Genomic DNA, 20824 nt, shown 5'->3' with positions numbered 1-20824 from the left:
GCTAGCCCTTTTTCCTCTATCTTCTACTTTTGCTTTCTACTTTTCTGTCTTTAATTCCTATCTTTTTTCCCTCTCTTCTGTCTCCCTGCTCAAGTTCCTATCCCCCTGCCACTCTAGTTTAAATCATCCCCCATAGTACTAGCGAATACCTCTGCGAGAATATTATTCCTGGTCCACCTTGTACAAGTCCCAATGTCTCAGGGATCTAAATCCCTCCCTCCTACACCATCTTCCCAGCCACACATTCACCTGGTCTATTCTCCTATTCCTGATCTCACGAGCAAGTGGCATGGGCATTAATCCTGAAATTACTACCTTGAGATCCTGCTTTTTAATTTATTCCCAGCTCCCTACATTCTGCTTTCTGGACCTCATCCATCTTTTTCCCTATGTCATTGGTATCCGGTTTGGATCATGACCTCTGATTGTTCACCCTCCCTCTTCAGAATGTCCTGCTCAGTGACTTCCTTGATCCTGGCAACATACCACCCTGGTGTCACATATTTGGCTGCAGAAATTTCTATCTGTTCCCTTACGATAGAGCCCCTATCACTTTGCTCTCCCACTCTTTTTTTCTCTTTCCTATGCAGCTGAACCACTTGTGATGCCACAGACTTGGTTCTTGCTGCATTCCTCTGAGAAACCATCTTCCCCAGCAGTAGCCTAAATGGAAAATCTGTTAGATAGGAAGATGGACCCAGGGGATTCCTGCACTACCTGCTTAGTGCTTTTACTCTGTCTGGCTGCCATTCATTCCCTTTCTGCTTGTGCACACTTTGCCTGTTTTGTGACCACCTCACTGTATGTGCTATCCACAAAGGTCACATCCTTGCGGATGCTCCACAGTGATTCCAGCCGCATGACCAGCTCCGAAATGCAGATTTCGAATAGCTGCGGCTGGAGACACTGCCTGAACACGTGGTCACCCTGGACACTGGAATTGTCCCTGACTTCCCATGCAGCACAAGAGGAGCATTCCATGTGGCAGAGCTGCCCTGCCATTACTTACCTTTAAATTACTCTCTTTGCTTTCACTTCCTCGAGGGAATATTAAGCACTGCAGAAATAGCAATCTTCACACATATAGCAATCCAAGAGACAATGCTCCTCTGTTTGAATTTTGATGGAAACATGGCTGTGCTCCTTTAGGCTTGAAGTTGGCTGGAAACCAATAACAGAATCAGCCTAGTTGTTATCACAGATAAGTTTTGGTCCTATTTTGACTTCTGTTTCTCCATTGTCCAGTTATGGAATACACTATGAGCTGATAGCTCAGCTGATTCCCAAAGGCTTCTGCAGTTGACTGCTGCATTAATAAAGCCTTTTAAAAATCATTTTTACTGGTTAAATAACTTGCTGGTAGGAGGTCTTGAGGTGCAGTGGGTATGTGTCCCTGTCTCTGAACTAGAAGCACTGTGTTTAAGACCCACTCTAGGACTTGATAACCAAGGAAGGTGCACTCATAGCGTGGCCAGACAGATTGAACATCAACTTGTAAACATTTCCAACACATGCATTTGTGGACAGTAAGAGCAGGAGCGATTCCTGCTCAGCCATGCAATGTAAAGAAATTGGAATCTCTACCATCACTATCCATAGCTCCAAGCTACAAAATGCATGAAAATGGGTATGTTGCCGCTGCAAATTGGACTTCCTGGAGGGCCCATTAGCTCAATTGGATGGATGGTTGGTGTGGATTCGATTGGTGCCAAAAGCCCAGAGTTTGATCCCTATTCCGGCCGGAGTAGATAGGAGTCCTCCCTCCTTTCCCTACCCTTGGTGGAGATTGTGGTGCTGTGGGTCAGAACTGAACTTGGTAGAGAACTGAAGAACTTGCTCTGCAGTTACAAAATGTTCTAAACCATTATAACAAATAATAACCAATTACCTGTCATTCTCAATAACAAAATTGCATTGTAGAATATCATCAGGAGGTAAATCAAGCAGTCCCCATTTTGAAAGCAGGTTATTCTAATTCCTTGTGCCTTTAGTAATTTAAAGCTACAGTGGTCCAAGATTTAATTTTATTGAAATTAATGGGACAGGCAAACTATGCCTTTAAGCTGTGGTTGAAATATTGCAAAAGAGAAGTATTTCCAGCTTTTTTGAAGTTAGGAGAATGTTTTTCTGATTTTCTAGTCTGGCACCTATAGCTCTGGCAGTCCAAGGAGGCTTGTTCTTCTATGCTATCGGCTCTTATGGGTTCTTTTTGAATGGATTCAGCTAACAAAAAAAGAAATGGATGTTTACTCAGATGCAGGAGACGTTCAGAAGATAACTTTATTTGCAGGTTTTTTCCCAGCCATGTTATGGATACCCTGCAACCACATACTGCCCAAAATTAAATTAAACCCCACTGAATCTAATTTTAATGACTCGGCACTCCCTCTGCTGGCCATTGTTTACATTGAATATAATTGAAATCGTACCTCACCTTATGCTATCAACATCAATCTTTATTTTTATCATTAATTTACTATCTTCAGAACTAAAGCTTAGACCTTGTAAGGCTCAACACTCCTCCCCAATGAAACATTTGAATAACGCCCTTGATTCCTCCAAAGAAATTTAGATGTGCCAATCTAACTGTATGACATATTTTAATAGTAGTATCTACAAAGTTGTACTTCTACTTCATGGAGTCTCTTAAAGCTGCAGAATGCAACCCCTCGGGCTTGCTGAACATTTTAGGAGCAATTGGACAAATGTTCAAAAAACAAATAGATATCTTTGATAATAGAACCTAGTTTTAAAAAAATATATATACATACTTTGCCTCAGGCATTCCCAAGATAAGGTTAATGAGAAGAACATATCTAATGCTGTGTGCAACAAACAGAATAGGCATGAAATAATATATCTACTGGATCCTAAATGTAACAATTGGAGATTTGCAAAGGAATATGCCTAAGTGTTTTTATTGACTTGAACTTGGTATGGAATGAATTGTTCTGTTAATCTGGATATTACTTGGAATAGATTAATGCTGTAAATTCCAATGCACGTATGCAAACCATGGGAATTACTTACTGGGCCACTGTCCTATATAAATTTAAAACAAGATCACTTTTAGTCCCTGACAAAAAAATAATCTAACAGTGCATTCCATTTTATGTCAAACCTCCAAATTCTGTTGTTTTGATGCCATATTTGTTTTAAACCTTGCCACCTTGCCTCTCTCTACCCTTCCCCCATTTGCCCAACGTGTAATTCAAATTTGTTCACCTTTTTCTCCCACCCCAGTCCCTATCCCTTAGTCCGTTTGTTCTTACTACCATGGGAACCGATCGATTTCAATATCTTCAAAGGCATATTCCACTTTCAGAAGAGGTGTCAAGAATGTGGATAGGCCAGTACTGTAACGCTGTCTTCTTTATTGCAAGGACAAAGCTCAGCTTAGTCAGTGGTGCTTGGGAACATAATATGGAAAAGGACTTACTATGGGACAAAGTGGGCACTGCATTCCCTGGAGAGGACTAGCTGAGGTAGCTTCAAGCTGGAAGGAGTTCTGAGATAAAGAGAAAGAGCTAGCCTACAACTATTCTGGCCTACATTTACAATGAGTTCTGATGAAGAGTCATATTCAACTCAAAATGTTAACTCAGTTTCTATCTCCACAGATGCTGCCAAAGTTGCTGAATCTTTCCAGCACTTTCTGTTTTTTATTTCAGATTTCCAGCATCCACAGTATTTTGCTTTTACATTTATTCAGCATCTGTGTTGCTCTTAGCACCTCCCAAAATACTTTCCAAAAAAAAGGACTCTTTTTTCAAATGCAGTCAATGTTACAAAGGCAAAAAGGGTAGATTCATAGAGGGCGTTATCCGAGTGCAGAGTAGACACTAAAGTCTTCGAGGCACAAAAGCACAGGCCAAACTAGAGTACCATTTATTGTTCAGAGGAAGGGAAATGGCATTCCCTTGAAAGTACAGCATTTCCAAATTATTGAAAATTGAAACAAACTTAATTTTTTCACATCTTCTTTATATAAAATATTCACTTAGAAATGACATTAAAGATTACCTACTGTTTGGAGTCTTGGTATTTGATTTCTTAAATATTTGAGAAAAATTGTGTCAGCTTCGTTTATTTGCAAAGATTCTGTAGAAAAATGGTTCTTTGTGGTGGAATAGGGTGGAGCCAGCTGAAGTAGACTTGATCCATATTTTCTCAAGTTTGCTTTTTCACATGATGTGTCAGGCTAGACTGTTGCATAGTATGTGGCCTGAAGTGCATTAAGTGGAAACTTTTTTTTACAGTCCTAAATAAGCTGCTATTGTTTTGTCTACATCTAGCACTGCATCTGAAGCCTAGAGGTGAAGAGGGAGCAGAACAGGGAGACTGCTGAGAATAGTGTGGAGACAGGACTAGGGGATGTTACATTTTCCTTCTCTTTAACATACATGAACCAATCATACATGAGAATTAGTGAAACAATAATATGGATTTTTTATTTGAAGATAAGATTATACAGGTCTGCATTGGTGCTTCCTATGTCTACTGGTGCCACATGCCTTGCATACAGCATTAAAAGCTGGGCAACTTCTAGGTGCATGTGTGAGGCCACACCACCCACATTACTTACTAGGCTTGCCTGCATTGGCTAATGTGTCAATGGTAGACAAGTTACACATAGACTTTAGATTCTACCTTCCCATTAGTATGGCTTTGTACTTGTGTCTTTATAGTACTGCTTCCATGGTGTAACATTTGGGTTGATGGGAGATATATTTCTGGAATGTTTTCATTGGGGTAGATGCTACCATAAGCATGTTTATTCTGTCCACTAGCTCAGCTACCGTGAAGTAGCAATCACATGCCTTGACTCTGAATCCACTGATGAATTGATCAATTGTCCCAAATGGTTGTTGCCAGGCCATGAGTTCCAGAGAGTGCATTCTGAAGTTGAGCTTCACTTGTAATTAATCTTCAGGTGTTGACCTTATTATATCTGGATATGGTTGTTGGACACACCTGATGTGTTCAGTCTGTGGAGACCTTCATTGCCTCATTGAGGTTCAGAAAACATAGTTCAATATGTTGTCTGAGCAAAGTAAGTTCAGATAGGAGATCTGTTGCTTTCCAATTGAGTGTTGGAAATATCATGGTCAACATTTAGCTTTTTGTGGGATTTTTAATGTTTTTTGACAGCTATTCAGGTTTCCTCCATCTTTGAAAAAAGGTCATACAGACTCGAAATGTTTACTGTTTCTCTCTCCTCACAGATGCTGTCAGACCTGCTGAGTTTTTCCAGCATTTTCTGTTTTTACTCCTCCCATCGTTTCCCCTTGTGGGAGAGTCTAGAACCAGAGGGCATAATCTCAGAGTAAGGGGGTGCCCATTTAAAACAGAGATGAAGAGGAATTTCTTCTTTCAGAGGGTAGTGAATCTGTGGAATTCTTAACCACAGAGGGCTGTCGAGGCTGGGTTGTTAAATATATGCAAGGCTAGGACAGACAGATTTTTAATCAGTAAGGGAATCAAGGGTTATGGGAAAAAAGGCAGGAAAGTGGAGTTGGGGATTATCAGAACAGCAATGATCTCATTGAATGGCGAAGCAGACTTGTTGGGCCAAATGGCCTACTTCTGCTCCTATGTCTTATGGTTTTATGGGACAGAATTTTGCACTTGGCTTGTGGGCTCGGCGGGGGCTGTCAGGAAGCCAACCGCCACCCACAACCGGACCCGGAAGGCAATTTCACACTGATGGGACAATTAAGGCTCGCCCAGTGTGAAACATGAGTGGCAGGGCTCAGCACTGCCTGTGCGGGGGCAGGGGGAGGAGTGCAAGCCGGGCAAACTACATAATCTCCCTGAGGCACAGAGCTGCCTCAGGGAGATGAACTGATTTTAAAAAAAAATTGAAGATTTTATAAATGTTATGAAACACGTCCTCTCATGTGCCTCTGTCACATAAGCAGGGACATGTTATTAATGAAAAATAAAGTTTTTATTTGATTTTTATTTGCTCTTGGAAACCTCATCCCACCCGTGGATGAGGGTTCCAAAAAAGAGCAAACGCTGCTAGGCCTTCTCGCCTGCCCGCCAACCGTAAGGTTGGGCAGGCAGCGAAAAATTTACATTGATTACCTTTTTAATGGACTTCTTCAGCCTTTTAATTGTCAGCAGGTGCATGACGACGTCGGGATACACACCTGGTGTCATCGCGCATCATTTAATGCTCAGTCGGGCCAGGCGCGTGCCCGCCCACTGAGCTAAAAGTTTTACCCTTGGTCTAACTCTAAACTTGTTAGAGCTGATTTAGTGCTGAGATGCATTAGCAGTCACTGCCTTAGCTGTCATAAGGAAGAACTTTCCTGTCGGCGAGCAGGGGCGGGTCAGGGCAGCAATGTCGGGTGAGCGTCCCGAAGTCATCGGGTGTCATTTAGATTGTCAGTTTGGCGAGTGCACAGCCGACACGGCTGCGCCGCACCCACTGAACTGTCAAAGGCCTATTATGGCCATTAACAAAGTAATTAAAGTTGTTAAGAATGCTGCCCGTCCAATTTTAAGGTTGGCGGCCAGGCGAAGAGCCCAGGCGGCCTTCACATTTTTCATGAAACCTCATCCACAGGCGGGAAGAGATTTCATGAAGGGTTTATTATTTAAATGAAAATTTTTGAAAAAGTTAATGGACATGTCCCAGCTCATGTGACAGTTCCACATGAGGGAAATGTCCTTAACATCCTTTTTCACCTTTATTAAACATTCCAGAACTTAAACTGATCTCCCTTAGGCACTCCCATGCCTCAGGGAGATTTCTGCGCAGGCCTCAACTCAGAGAACCAGCTCAGCCCCCCTGCCTGCGCAGGGAGTGCACAACGCTTCTAGGTGTGCATCACGTTGGGCGGGCTTTAATTGGCTCGCCCATGTAAAATGGATGCATGCCCCCAGCCAACGGCACCTGCCCCAGCCCACCCCTGCACAATCCCCCAACAGAGGGAAAATTTTTCCCGTAGGTTACTTCATGACTGCAATGGTGGCACTGTTGTGTTATTTCTGACTTTTGCTTGGGGAGAATTTTTCCTATGGCAGGTGGGTTAGGTGTAAGTGGGCAGGGAGGAGGCCATTTAAGGCCCACCCAGTGTAACACATGGCCAGTAACGCTCAGCGCTACCTGTGCAGGCTAGGGGGAGGAGGGAGAGTTGGGTCCTGTGCTCTTTCAGACATGCGCATGAAAGATCGTAACAATCTCCTGAGACATGGAGCTGCCTCAGGGAGATTGAATAGAGAATAAAACATTTTAATAAATGATGTAAAAATTTATTTAAACATGTCCCCTCATGTGACAGTGTCACATGAGTTGGGACATGTTTGTGAAGTTGGGAAAAAATATTTATTTATTTTGTAAAAGCTTCAGGAAACCTCATCCCGTCCATGCATGAGGTTTCCTGAAAAACATGAAGGCCGCTTGGGTTTTTTGTCTGCCTGCCAATTATAAGGCTGGATGGGCAGCATACTCAACTGGTTTAATTATTTTTTTGGAAAAACTCAGCAGGTCTGGCAGCATCAGCGGAGAAGAAAAGAGTTGAAGTTTCGAGTCCTCATGACTCTTCGACAGAACTTGAGTTCGAGTCCAAGAAAGAGTTGAAATATAAGCTGGTTTAAGATGTGTGTGTGGGGGGTGGAGAGAGAGAGCTGTGAAAGCGGGTTTTAGTAAACACCTTGTCAAACACCAGGAGGGAAATGGAAAGCAAGGAAGGTGAGCAGGGCAAAAGAGAGGAAAGTCGCAGAAAAGAACAGAACTTGTTCACCAGTTTTTTTGTTTTTATCTCTGTGTTTAATTAACTGCCACTGCTCTTCAAGAAATGCCTACCGCCTTGAAGAAGTTCTGTTCTTCTCTGTTTAAGAACCAGCTTATATTTCAACTCTTTCTTGGACTCGAACTCAAGTTCTGTCGAAGGGTCATGAGGACTCGAAACGTCAACTCTTTTCTTCTCCGCCGATGCTGCCAGACCTGCTGAGTTTTTCCAGGTAATTCTGTTTTTGTTTTTGTTTTGGATTTCCAGCATCCGCAGTTTTTTTGTTTTTAATTATTTTTTTAATGGCCTTAACAGGTTGTTGACATCTTGGCAGGCGCGTAGCCGCCTCCGGTGCGTGCCCGCCTTCCGAAATATTGAGATGACTCACGATGGCGTGAGGATGCATGCCCTACATTACTGTGAGTCATTTTACCTATCGATGTGTCGGGCCCACCCTCGCACACCATCCAGAAGATTCAGCCCCTGGTTTGCCAGTAATCTCCACCCACAAAGCAATGATTTATCTGGAACAATGGCTGCTGACTTCAAAAATAAGATCAGCCAGTGAAAAAAGTTTTTTTGCAGGGCTCTTCTAGCTTTTGCTGAATAGGTTCTTCTTTTCAGTTCAGCCTCTATTATTTTACTTCCCCAGAAGCAGCAACAAAATACCCTCTCTTGCCTGTAATTTCTGCTTACAATGAGACCTGCCAGGCTCTGATATTTAATTTCTGTTCTTGCTTAAATTTCACAGCAGACAGACTTTTACTATTTGAGTTCTCCCAAATTTGAACAATTTTGCTGGAACCCAATGTCTGCTGCCTGGAGCGAGGCGATCCCAGAATGAAGGTGTGAAGTATAGAATCACTACAAAGCTGCAGAATCCTTACACAAGGTGAGTCTTGATGGTTGTTTCACTTTCACACCATTGTTTTCTTCAGCTGAATGCGAAATTTTGATGCTTTTATATCTTTCAGTCATTTTTTTAAAACCGTGCTATCACCTTGCCACCATGTTATGTTCATTTTCTGTTTGACATAAACATACCAATCATACACAGGACTGAAGAAACAATAGTGTAGGTTCTTTACTTGAATGTAAGACTATATACAGATAATGTTCACTGGAGGCTGTGAGGCACATATCTAAACTTGAACATTGCTTCTTGTAGACTGACAATGTCATGGACCTAGTACATCACATCCTGTTGAGATATGTAATTATTGACAGTAGTTTAAGATATGCTTCCATAAAGGTATATGCACATCATATCACAACAGCGGACAGGTGGGGAGGGGTAGTTGGGATTGATGGGGAGTTTGGAAAGGGGGGGGCGTTGGTGCAACTTGCAGGATTCTTCCCTTGGCAGAATTAAAAAATTAAAAAATTAAAACAAGAACCTGAGAAGCCTAAGTCAGTCCAGGGTAGTCTGAATATTATTTTGCTTGCAGTTACTTTTGTAGCATATGTCTTAAGCTGGTTTTATTTCATACTGATGAACAAAGACGTTTCTTTTATTAAATCTACTGTAGTGCTTCAAACATTAAAGAAAGAATTACATTTACATAGCTCCTTTTGTGACCTCAAATGCCCCATAGTGTTTTATAGCCAATGAGGTAGTATTGAGATGTAGTCGCTATTTTAATATAGGAAACATGGCAACAGTTTTGCATACAGCTAGCTCCCACAAACAGCAATATGATAATGACCGGATAATCTCTTTTTGGTGATATTAATTGAGGGAACATAGCCTTCTTCAAAATAATGTCATGGGATATTTTGCATTAACTTGAGAGCCTTCAGTTTAACAACTTATCCAAAATACAGTATCCCCAGAAGTACAGCACTAAAGTGTCAGCCTGGGTTAATAGCTCAAGTTCCTGAAGTGAGACTTAAACCCCGAATCTTCTGACTCAATTGTGAGCATGTCACCACTGAGATAGATTAACTAGTTTTCACTGGGATAGGAAAGGTTGAAAACTTATGGCGATGTTTAACATATGCGGTTTAGAACTTACAATTCAAAGATGTTCCGTTTATGGACAATATTCATTGGCTTATATCCTGGATAACGTTGATTCCTTTGACAAAAGTTAAAGATATTTTTATACCTTTTGTACAAGACTTTCATCTTTGGTAGTTCCACCAGTAGATGTTGCCATTTTCAAGTCGTTGTGAAGATCTGAGGATCTCTTAGTCTGACTCCCTATGAAAGATTTATTTCCACATTCTTCCCCTTGCAACAGGGGTATTTTTAAAAAGATGGTTACTCCTCACTTTTATGATGAACCATATATTTATGTTATAAAATTATTACCTCTATATTTTTTAATAACTTACTCACCATAGAATGAGCCCTTGTCTTAGTGATAGCTTTTGAGCTCTGAGTCAGGAAGTGCAGCAGCTAAAAGCTGCTCTGGATAATCCCAGTGAGTGGAGACCAGAGTTCTGGATCTAAATTCTGAGTTATCAACCATCAGTTTACTTGCATCCAGTGGATATGGATGGTCCTCACATTGTATGGATTGTGGGAGCCTCTAAAAACTTTTGGCCATGGTTTTTGTTTGCTATTGTATGGGATGTGAACAACGCTGGCAAGATCAGCATTTGTTGCTCATCCGTAATTGCTCTTGTGAAGGTGAACTGCCTTCTTGAACTGCTGCAGTCCATCCAGTGTGGGCACACCTACAGTGCTGTTAGGAAGGGAGTTCCAGGATTATGACCCAGCAACAGTGAAGGAACTGCAATATATTTCCAAATCAGGATGGCATGTGGCTTGGAGGGAGCTTGGAGTGATGGTGTTCCCATGCATCTGCTGCCCTTGTTCTTCTAGGTGCTGTTAAAGGAGTCTTGGCGCATTGCTGCAGTGCATCTTGTATATGGTATGCACTGCTACCATTGTGCAGGAAGGAATGAATGTTTAAAGTCGTGGAAGGGATGTAAAAATAAAAAGCCTTTTGGCTGGTATAAGGATAATTATGGCCATGGGAGGAGCATTCACTTTACAGCCTGTGCTAATCAACCTGTAAATCCTCTATTCACACTGTTCTCAAAGGGGAAACAAAACTCATCATCAAGACACTTCATTCCTCTATGGTCACATTAGCGTCACTCTTCTGAGCTCCATGTTGGCACAATTCAAGTGGGACTCAAATTATTGCTACCCTCAATGTTCACAGTGAATCAGCCCAATTTACACAAGACCTGACGGTCTTTCCAGTGACATCACAAGAAAGAAAAGCCAGGCGCAGTGTAAAATGAACTGCCAAATTGTCGTGAGCACATTTTGCACTACTACCAAAGACCAATTTTAACCCGACCAACAACCAACTGTAGCCGCTCAACTAAGTTAATGGGAGAGGCTGCATTTGCACTCATTTACAACCTCCTGTTTAACAGCAGAGTGATTATTTGAGTTAGTTCATGTGTAGCTAGGGTGCCAATTCTGGTCAAAAAATTACCTAAACTATTTTTTTAGGAAAAGGTATTTTGTTATTTAAAATCCAATGTGAGTTGCTTTGCAATCCAAAATGAAAGAAGAAAATAAATAATTCAGTAATAAGCTCTTTATTGATGCAATATTTTTATCTCAACAGATAAAACTGATTGCACATAACAGACAGTGTTGCAGCACAATTTACTATAATTAAGTTCTTTGACACTGGTTGCTCAATCTATATTTGAGGTTAGCAGGTACACAACATTTTAAAGTTGAACATTATAGGATAAAATTGAACAAGTTTAATAGACACTGGATTGTACATTTAATAGTTTTGAGTCATTGTATTTTATCAATGGAAAATGGTATTTCTAAATTTGTTTCACATTTATTCTTATGATATTTTGCAGATGAGAATTTAAAAACTTCACATAATGTGTTTGAAATGAATATGTTTTGATATAAATAATGCAATATACACAATATTTGTAATTGAAATCTGGTTAGCCAGCCAGAAAACTGATGGTTAATTAGAACTGACTGTACTAGGAACAGGAATATACCATTCAGCTCTGCAAGCCTGTCTCACTATTCAATTAGATCACAGTTAGTATTTATGTCAACTTCATTTATCCAACCTTGTTCCATTTCCCTAATAAAAATAGTAATGGGACTCAACACTCAGGTATGGAACTGAAATACAATGAAATATACTTTGTTTTTTGTGATGCCCGGGCAAACATTCAGCAATGAAATTAAGTGCAGATGAAATATAAATGAGCTTAAAACTTTTCCATTTGCAAAGCAAGTGACAGAAAGATGTTAGGAGTGCGAGGTTTTATAAGATAATTATGTTTTAAACTGTCTCTTTTAATTCAAGGTAAAGTGGAGCATGTGACCTCTTTCTAGTTTTGCCTGGTGATAAGCCAATGTGACTGGTTGCCACTGGCGACTGGGGGCCCAAGGATATTTCTACTGAAACTCAGATGCCAGCTTTCCTACCTGGACATAAGGAAAGGAGCAGCTGGCCTTGCTGTGGGTAGACTTACTGTCTCAGAAAGTGGAATTCAATGCCCTCCCTGATCTGAAGTTGGTGGTGAGTGGGGCATTTAATCAGGTGGAAGGGTGGGGAAGTGGGGACCTCGTTAACTTCCTGCCTCTGCCCAAATTAAGTCCAAGGCAGAAGGCTTGTGGATAGTTTTCATGCTGCAAATTGAAGCCCTTAAATTGGCAATTAATCCCACTAAAGGACCTCATCCTGCACCCACTGTTATTAATGCAGTGGCAGGTAGGGGCTCACAATGCAGGGAATGCAACAAGTTAAACCTTGCAGGCTTCCATGGGAGGGGGTGTGCTCCTCATTCAAAGGCACTCAATGCCTGATTGAGAGCCCCAGCATGGAGAAGGGCAGACACCACTGAGAGTCACTCCCTGCTCTTGCTGCACGTCCCCTCCTCCAAGATCCTCACCACATGATCCCACCACCCCACCATCGCCCACCCGTGGCTTGGGTCCCTCTGTGACCCTAGGCCTCGGGTGGGTGCATTACTGGCAACCACCACTGCCCCACTGGTGGCGCTCCTGGGCAGTGCACAGATATCAGCCACTGATTGGTCGGCATCTCTCCTGGTTCAGGATTTCCAGGGGCATCGCTGGGGAAGGCCCACCGCTGCCCACTTAAGTGCCTGATGAACACATAATGTGGCAGGTGTTCCCAAAAGCAGGCGACACAGGACTCTCGCTGGCTCTCCAGCCAGCAGGCAATGCCCCCCTTTGCCTATATTAGTTTCCACCCAAAGGCCCTGGAGAGAAAGAATGTCCCAGAGATAAAGAGAAAGAGAGAGAGAGAGAGAGACAGACAGAGGCAGGTAAATAGCAGTTGCTGCTAACAGCAGGGGAAAAGGCTGTTTCTGTTAACCACCAGGCAGAATGCTGATGGGAACTCATTCTCTGATCAAAAAGATTGGACCTGTAGATACTTAAGGACACTGGAAAATTTGTCCTGGCATAGTCAGGAGAGGAGTAAACAGATGGACCTTGCTGCCAAGGGCGGTGTAACGTATAGTCATGATGTGGAGTTTTGATTGTGTCAGGAAGTTAAGTGGGATACTCTTTCTGTAACTTATCGTGTTAGTTGTCTACAAAGTAATATTTAATCAATGCTAATTTTAGTCTGTTTGTTACTGTGAAAATCTTAAAAAGTGAAATCACGTCATGTGTTCCTTTGAGTCCATCATCAGTCTCTATAGGGATTGTAACAAAGGGATTATAATATTTTAAAAAGTGCCCTTACAGGAATGAATTAAAGTTGCTGAAACTTTAAGAAAATGACATTTTGCACTGATAGAGTCATAGAGTTATATACCACAGAAACAGAGCCTTCGGCCCATCGTGATCTTTCTTTTTTGCCTCAGTCAGGGGTTTATATGCCTGTTCTAAGGGACCTGTGGTAGATGAGAGCTGTAGCAATGTATAAATTGACCCATAGCGGGATGGAACCAGGCTTGATGGGACCAGTTGCTTCCTCCCCTGTACTTTGTCGTTTGCCTTTAAGTGAATCTCTGCAAATGGCATCTTACTTGTCCACCAGTGGGTGGAAAATATGAATTGATACTGTATCTTGTTCAGAACCAAATTATTTCCTTCAACCCAGACTAGAATGTGGAAAACTGCAAACACCATGGTTTCAGATCATTCTTTTTCTCTGGTAATGACCTCTTATGAAGGTGTTGACTCCTTTGCTGGGGCATGGTTGCATTGGGGCAGGTCACTATCCGGTGCTTCATCCAAATAACCATTATTTATGTTTGAGTCTTGATTTCATCAACCTCCCTGGCTGCCATCTCCCCAAAGAAGAGTTCCTGTGCCGCTTGCTGAACTTCCTTCTGTGCACCCACCCACCATGCTGGCCCCCACCCCCAACCACCCACCAACAGCAACTATTCTGTTGCACATCCAAACTGAAGCCAATGCTGTCTCCATCAAATGCGCACAAGGGCACATTTTCAGCAAATTTCACTGGATGGTAATTGTGAGTGTGGATTCAGGGTAATTTTCATCATCTAACCTGAGGACACAGCGTTTTTAGTTATTGCCATATCTCAGACTTATTAAATAATAACAACCATAGGTTGAAATAGGACACTTATTGGCCTAATGGATCAACTGTTCACTAGATCAACTCTGTCATCAGAAATGGTTTTAACATAATTTTCTTCTATTTAATTTTGTTAATAGAATTTTGGACAGAATGCAACGGAGAAGAGGTCCATTACTTTTACGGGTGTTAAGGATGTTTCTGGCTATGATAATGGTGAAGTTACGTGTAACAGACAGAATTCTATAATCTTTACTTTTGTTGAATGCTGGCTGGCTAAATAAGTTAATGATGCCATTATCGGTCATCAAATGAGCATTACATCATTTATGCTCAATGAAAACATGCCACTTCCACATTAATAACTGCACCATGCCTCAAAATGTATCAGAAAATTTCCTCTGTGCTCTTGAAGTACACTAAATCCACTAAGAATATACTCTGTATCAATTCTAGATTTTGCAATTGTGTAGTTCCATGCTTTTATATATTTTCAAAATATGTAAGCAGGCAATAAAAATACGCTATTTACAAAATACAGAGTCACATTCCTAGATTTTCCAGAGATTTCCAGCTCCAAGAAGCTTCAGGTCAGCTGCATGCACTTATTTGGGTTTTCCTTGCCACAGATATTCATGCCCAGTTTATGTTTCCTGATTAAAACCTTTAACTAAACTAATGGTGAACAAAATGTGCAGTTTAATTACACAAAAATACAGATGTAGACCTATTTTATTTCAACTAGTTGTCAAATGCATTGTTAAACTCTTAAATATTTGAACATATTACATAACAGAATTACACCAGACAGCTTAAGGTACAATTACATATGTTTAACAAAGGCATTATTTTCCAGCTAAAGAAAGCAGGATTGAGTATACACTGTGCAACAGTAATGAAATACAGCACAACTACTTATAGCATTTTACTTTACATAGAACTTTTCAATGACTCAGCTGGTAACTGAACTGCTTGCTATAGAACAGAGCCACATGGGACAGAAGATTTCAAACCCTTGGGCTCTGCTGGCTTGGCTGACTTCAGGCTGTCAAATATTCTTATTCAAAAATTTGCATTTGGATTTAACTTGAGTACTCAATGAGGCTTTGTCTTCCCTCCCATAATCTATATAATCAAGTACCCTCTGTTGTTTCCTGTTCAGGCTTAACAGAAGAAGGTTGATCATTTGTGTGAGGTATGGATGGTGCCTCAAAAGCCCAGCATTAACTTGAGTCACTACCTTCGAGGAAGGAAAGCAGAAAACTGGGAAAGTGAGGAGTGTATTAAACAGTGCCACTGAAGAAAATCTTTACATTTAGTATTTTCATCCTATGGTATGGTCTTTATCAAATTGTTTGAAGATTATAAAATAACTTTTAGTTTCAGTATGGTGCCAAATGCCTAATCGAAAACCATCCATTACATGGTTTAAAAGTTGGTATTTGCTATTTGCCGTTAACACAGACAAACTTGCTGAGAAACCTTTAACCCTTTCAGTATAAATTGGTTCAATCTAGCTGGGTTTTTCCTCATAAAAAACTCTTTTTTATAATTTTTATTCTTGTTATGTATTTGATGTAATTATTAAGTTGATTAGGTCTGCTATCCATGCCTCGCAAGTGGTTAATTGATGTGTTTAACAAGCAAGGTCTGTCAATAAGAGCGCATTCAGTAAGTTTGGCACTACAGCCATCACTGTGTGCGAAGTCTGGCTTATTCAACCTCATGGATCTTTTTGGGCAATTGCAATTGTCAGTGGAACCTGACCTGCTTTTGTTAATGCACTCTTTGAGTTAGGTGTCACGTTATTTATTTTTGAAATGTAAACTCCATCAGAAGTTTGACTTACAGTGTTTTCTGTACTTGGAGTTTAACTTTTCTGAAAATAATCTTTATGACATATATACGGAACGGTGCCAAGACTCAAAATGCAGGTTCAACCAAGCACTCAAAAAGTGGATTCAAAAATAATTTGACCCAGTTTGGAAAAACATCAAATCTATGATATCCTCCATGAAAATGATCCGCAAGTTAGACCTGAAAATGCATCCAATCTGCCAATAAAGTTACATGCAAGTTATAAGTTACACGCAAATTTCCTGTGAATCCTATTAGCATAATCCTGAATTGAAAAATGGGCATAAATCAATTGAAAGAGCTGAATTCACACCATGTATTACATGGGCAGATGGGCAGAATTTTTCCCTCATCAGGCGGTGCGGCAGGCAGGTCTGGGAGTGGCCGTGAAACCGGCCGCCGCCCGCAATCAGGCTCTGACGGCGATTTCACTTTCGCAAGTCAATTAAGCATCATGAAATATGGCTCCGTGCTGGCTGGGAAGGGCCAAGCAGGGGCAGGGGCCTGTTGGCCGCCAGGTTGCTGGCTTAAAAGCTGCCCAGGCAGCCCCAGAAAGGCTACCAGGGAAGGACGTCGGTGTGCCTTTGCAGTGATGGAATCAAGAGCATCTGCAAATGCCAGGTGGGAGGGCAGGTCAGGTTGGCACTTGGCCCCTGCTTTTCAGATGAGTGCCTCGCCCCTCCGCGAGTGACCGTTGCACCTGATGAGGCTGCGATTACAGGGGTGGCACTGGCCGCACCTTCCTAGGCAGGGCCAGCAGAGGCTTCATTGGCTAGAGGATGACCGCCAAGGTTAGCAAGGCCAACAAGACAGCAAAGTCGTCAGGCTGTCTCCACTGCTGGTGTCATCGAGGTGGGGAGAACCAAGATGTAGCACTTGCAAACGTAAGTTAAAGGCACCATGAGCACAAGAGGGACAGGTCACGATGATTTTTTGTTCATTTGTGTTCAAATGAAAGGGTCCTTTCAGACATCCAGGATGGAGGAGGCAGCCCTCGCATGCTTTTGCAGCTGACCTTTGGTAATCTAGCTGAAGGAGCATCGGATCAAGGCATTCCTGGTGTCCCAGCCTCTCTGGAGGTTACTGAGGTCTGGTTCCATGCCCTCAGTGTCCTCCTCACCGTGCTCATCTTCAGACTCACTGCTGGACTTATCATCTGTGGTCTGTGCAGCTGTATCAAGATCCTCTTCCTCCAGCGGGTCCCTCCTTGCCAGTGCCAGATTGTGCAGAGCACAGCATACAACTACTATCTGTGACACCTGCTCTGGGGTGGTATTGTATTGCTCCCCCTCTGAACAGTCCTGTGGTCCTCTCTACTGCTGCTCTTGTGGCCTGGCAGAGAGCAATGAGTCCTGAAATGAGGCCTGGAAATGCTAAGAATGAAGCCCTGAACAGAGATGAAACTGCCAAGTACCAATAAGCAGCCAGCAGCAAACTATCTCCAAAACTCCTCACTACTCACACTGGCAATGCTGCTGACCCTTTTTATCTTGCCCTTGGATGAGGTTTGTGAAAATGTCAGCTGGCCACCTGCCCGTTTTGACCATGCAACGAAGAGAAAATTGCACAGGCGAGGTAAAATCACAGTCAATTGGACTGTTAAGGGCCTTAAGTGGACTGCTAATTTATGACGGGTGCCACTCCAGCGTGTATGCTGAGAGAAATATCCTACGCAATGATGTCGGAACATTCACCTCGCACTATTTTACTCCTGTTTAGATCAGGTGCGCGCCCGCCCAATGAGGGAAAAATTCTGCCCCATCTTACAGTAAGAAAGTGATAGTTTTATTGACTCATTTAACCATTGTTTATGAACATCAAGTATATAGCATGTTTAAGGGTACGTCATAGAAGTTTTTCAATTTCTGATGTAACCAATACTTATACCATAAAAAATGCATTCAAACAAAAAGGAAATGCAAAGTAGGTCTCAGATTTTTTTTACAACTCGCATAATTGCAATGAAACACCAGAAGAACAACTTTGTTTCCTGCTGCACCTGCAAAATCTGGTCGTAATTTGAAAAGAAATTTGCAGGAATGTCATGCAGCTCTGTTCAGGCTGTGGGATGAATAAACAATTGTGAAAGATTGACAAGCTTTAGGTATTGTACTTGTGTGAGTAGCTCACTTCTGTCCAAAATTCTGCAATCTTTGAGGCTGCGTATTTGATTGTGCACACCTCTGGCTGCAAATACACAGGAGATTCCAGGATCCAAATCAATGCTAACTGTAAACATATTCTGGTGCAATCAATATGAGCTATTAGCAATCTTACAAAGTGAAAAATTGAAAAACCTAGAATGCAGAAAATTGCAGTCTTGTATTGCTTGAGCAGACACTGGGTATTAAAATGAAACAGCAGCATTAATAAGACTCCCAAAGATGGGGACAACATGAATGAGAAAAAGATAGGCTAGAAATGACTGATGACAATATTACCAGGTGACCTTGAACCTGTTCGGCCTTTATTTTTAATTTTAACCGAGGTCTTAAAATAAACAGTGTAATTCCTCTATTACAGTAGTAAACAGTAGAATATCAAGCAAATCTATTATCCGCTTAACACCCAATAATTATTCCAGCCTACCTTATATCTAAGTATATAAATGTACACGATGGCATATTAATCAAATCTGGTTTTGCATTTTTGTAGCATAAGTACATTGTTTGCAACCTATTTTCTACCTTAATGCATCATGAGAGTTTGATGCAGTTTGTTTTTAGTCTCTCTAAAAGCTGCAACCACAATTTCCACCACACGTTTGATGATGAATTTGATTCAGGGCTTCCTTCATCCAAACTTCTGTCCAAAGTTTTCTTTTCATATTGTTGCGGCATGAGGTTGTCTGAAGTGAGCTGAAACCCTACTCAGGTAACTCAAACAGAGTAAAAGGGTTATTGATCTGCCACAGCGATGCAAAATTTGATGAAGTTATTATTTACAATGCAAGCTGAGATTCACACAGTAGCATGTAAATGATCTCTTTGAAGGTCTTACGCATCTCCTGACTCCGAAAGGCATAAATCATGGGGTCAATGACTGAGTTGCACATAATGAGAATCAGGTATGTGTTAAAATGTGACATGTAACAGATGCAGTATGGATTTTTAGGGCATGATATGATAAGAATGAGGTGAAGGAAAAAGGGAGCCCAACAAATGATAAAGATCCCAAGGAGGATGGTGATGGTAATGGCCCCTTTCATGCAAGTCCTCTGGCGTACAATACCATTGACTGGGAAAGTGGCAATTCTTTTAATGTGTAGACGAGCGAGCATGAACATGTGGACATAAAGCGTGGTCATGAGGAAAAGCATGGTGAAGAACATGGTGGTAAGACAAATAATGACGGTTTTGCTGTCTGAGTAAATGATGAAGATAATGCCGCAGAAAATACAAACAATCCAGATAATTACGATCAAAATTAAAGCCCGTTTTACTGTCATAATGCTGTGGTAGCGTAAAGCATAGAAGATAGTGATGTACCTGTCAACGGCAATAACCAATAGATTGCATATTGATGCCACTAGTGAAATACAGATCATTGAGTCAAAAACATTGTCCATTTGCTGAATGAACTGGTCAGTACCAACTAAGTAGCCATTGTTCAAAAATGCCATCACAATTGTCTCCAAGGCATTAGATACACTTACCAGCATGTCTGCCACTGCTAAACTACAGAGGAAAAAATACATGGGAGAATGGAGGTTTTTGTTCTTAAGAATTGCGAGGATAACCAAGATGTTTTCCAGGAGACTGATGATTCCCAGAATCAGAAACACTTCAGCTTTAATTGGGACCTGTTCGCAGAAGCCTGCACTGGTCATGTTGTTCAGGATACTGCTTTCATTCAGATCTTCTGTGCTGTTCATTATCAGCAGTTGCAAGTAGAATATAGAGCGGGTGGAATTCATTGTGACAATGGGCAACTTATGTCATTAGAAGCAAATCCTAAAAGAAGTGACTTTTCCACTGTGGCAGCGTTGGAAAGTTCCATTAATTCATAGTGCAAAAGCTTGACGATAGCATGTTATTCTTCACCTTGTGGTCTTCGGTCAATAATTTTTGAATTCCTTTCTGCACACAGAAATTCCTTCTGTTGCAGGACTGAGAGTTCCAAACTTATTTTCTTTCATTCTATTTACATGTGTTGGAGCCTTGAATTATTTCTGAGCTGTATTGGCTGATGGTTCAATGAATTTATAGTCCTCTGGTAGTCAGCAGCTCCTCCCTATTATATAGGGACTTAAAATATCCATTTAAAGTGCAGGGTTGGGGCTGATTGACAGTGAATTGCTGCTAAACTATTGTAATGAGGTACAGTCTTCAAGCTCTTCAAAATGCTGGTATACTAGTGCTTGGTGCCCCCTTGTGTTGTTACTTTTGTTCGCATATCTGCAAAAAAGCTGCACATCAAAACAGCAAATCACTGTACGATAAATACAACCAGCCTCTTAACAAAACCTTGTGAATGCTACTGACTGAAACTGATGGAACTATTTACACTGGAAATCATTACCTGTATCCCAGCATTAAGTCAGTGCTAGAAATTTGAAAGAAGGTGCTAGCATTGGAAAAAAGAGGCGTGACTGCATGGAGCTGGTGAGGCCCATGTTTCCTTGCAAGGCCCAAGGGAGTGCTCCTGCTAAATCTGGCCTAGAAGGAATCTCTTGAGAAGTTAAATAAAAAT

The 20824-nt window shown here is 41.5% G+C and overlaps 1 protein-coding gene across 3 annotated transcripts; it reads right to left on the bottom strand.

Annotated features, from left to right (window-relative positions):
- Positions 1 to 17021: 17021 nt before the first annotated feature.
- Positions 17022 to 20048, bottom strand: LOC121287058 (melanocortin receptor 3-like). Of its 3 annotated transcripts, none has more exons than XM_041204521.1 (2): positions 19112 to 20048; positions 17022 to 17044 (listed from the first exon to the last, which is right to left on the bottom strand). In XM_041204521.1, the coding sequence occupies exons 1-2, from the start codon at positions 20046 to 20048 to the stop codon at positions 17022 to 17024; spliced, it is 960 nt and encodes a 319-aa protein (XP_041060455.1). The 3 variants fall into 3 exon arrangements, with proteins under 3 accessions (XP_041060455.1, XP_041060454.1, XP_041060453.1); XM_041204520.1 differs by having other exon boundaries at positions 17022 to 17051; positions 19116 to 20048; XM_041204519.1 differs by lacking the exon at positions 17022 to 17044 and having other exon boundaries at positions 19074 to 20048.
- Positions 20049 to 20824: the final 776 nt, after the last annotated feature.

The sequence above is a fragment of the Carcharodon carcharias genome, chromosome 14 (genome assembly GCF_017639515.1).
Source record: "Carcharodon carcharias isolate sCarCar2 chromosome 14, sCarCar2.pri, whole genome shotgun sequence".
Classification (NCBI taxonomy): Eukaryota; Metazoa; Chordata; class Chondrichthyes; order Lamniformes; family Lamnidae; genus Carcharodon; species Carcharodon carcharias.
Note: the sequence above shows the minus strand (reverse complement) of the source record. Positions and strands in the feature narration are given on the sequence as shown.

Coding starts and splice junctions, on each gene's coding strand:
- LOC121287058 (XM_041204519.1), bottom strand. CDS start 20,048: ATGAATTCCACCCGCTCTATATTCTACTTGCAACTGCTGATAATGAAC.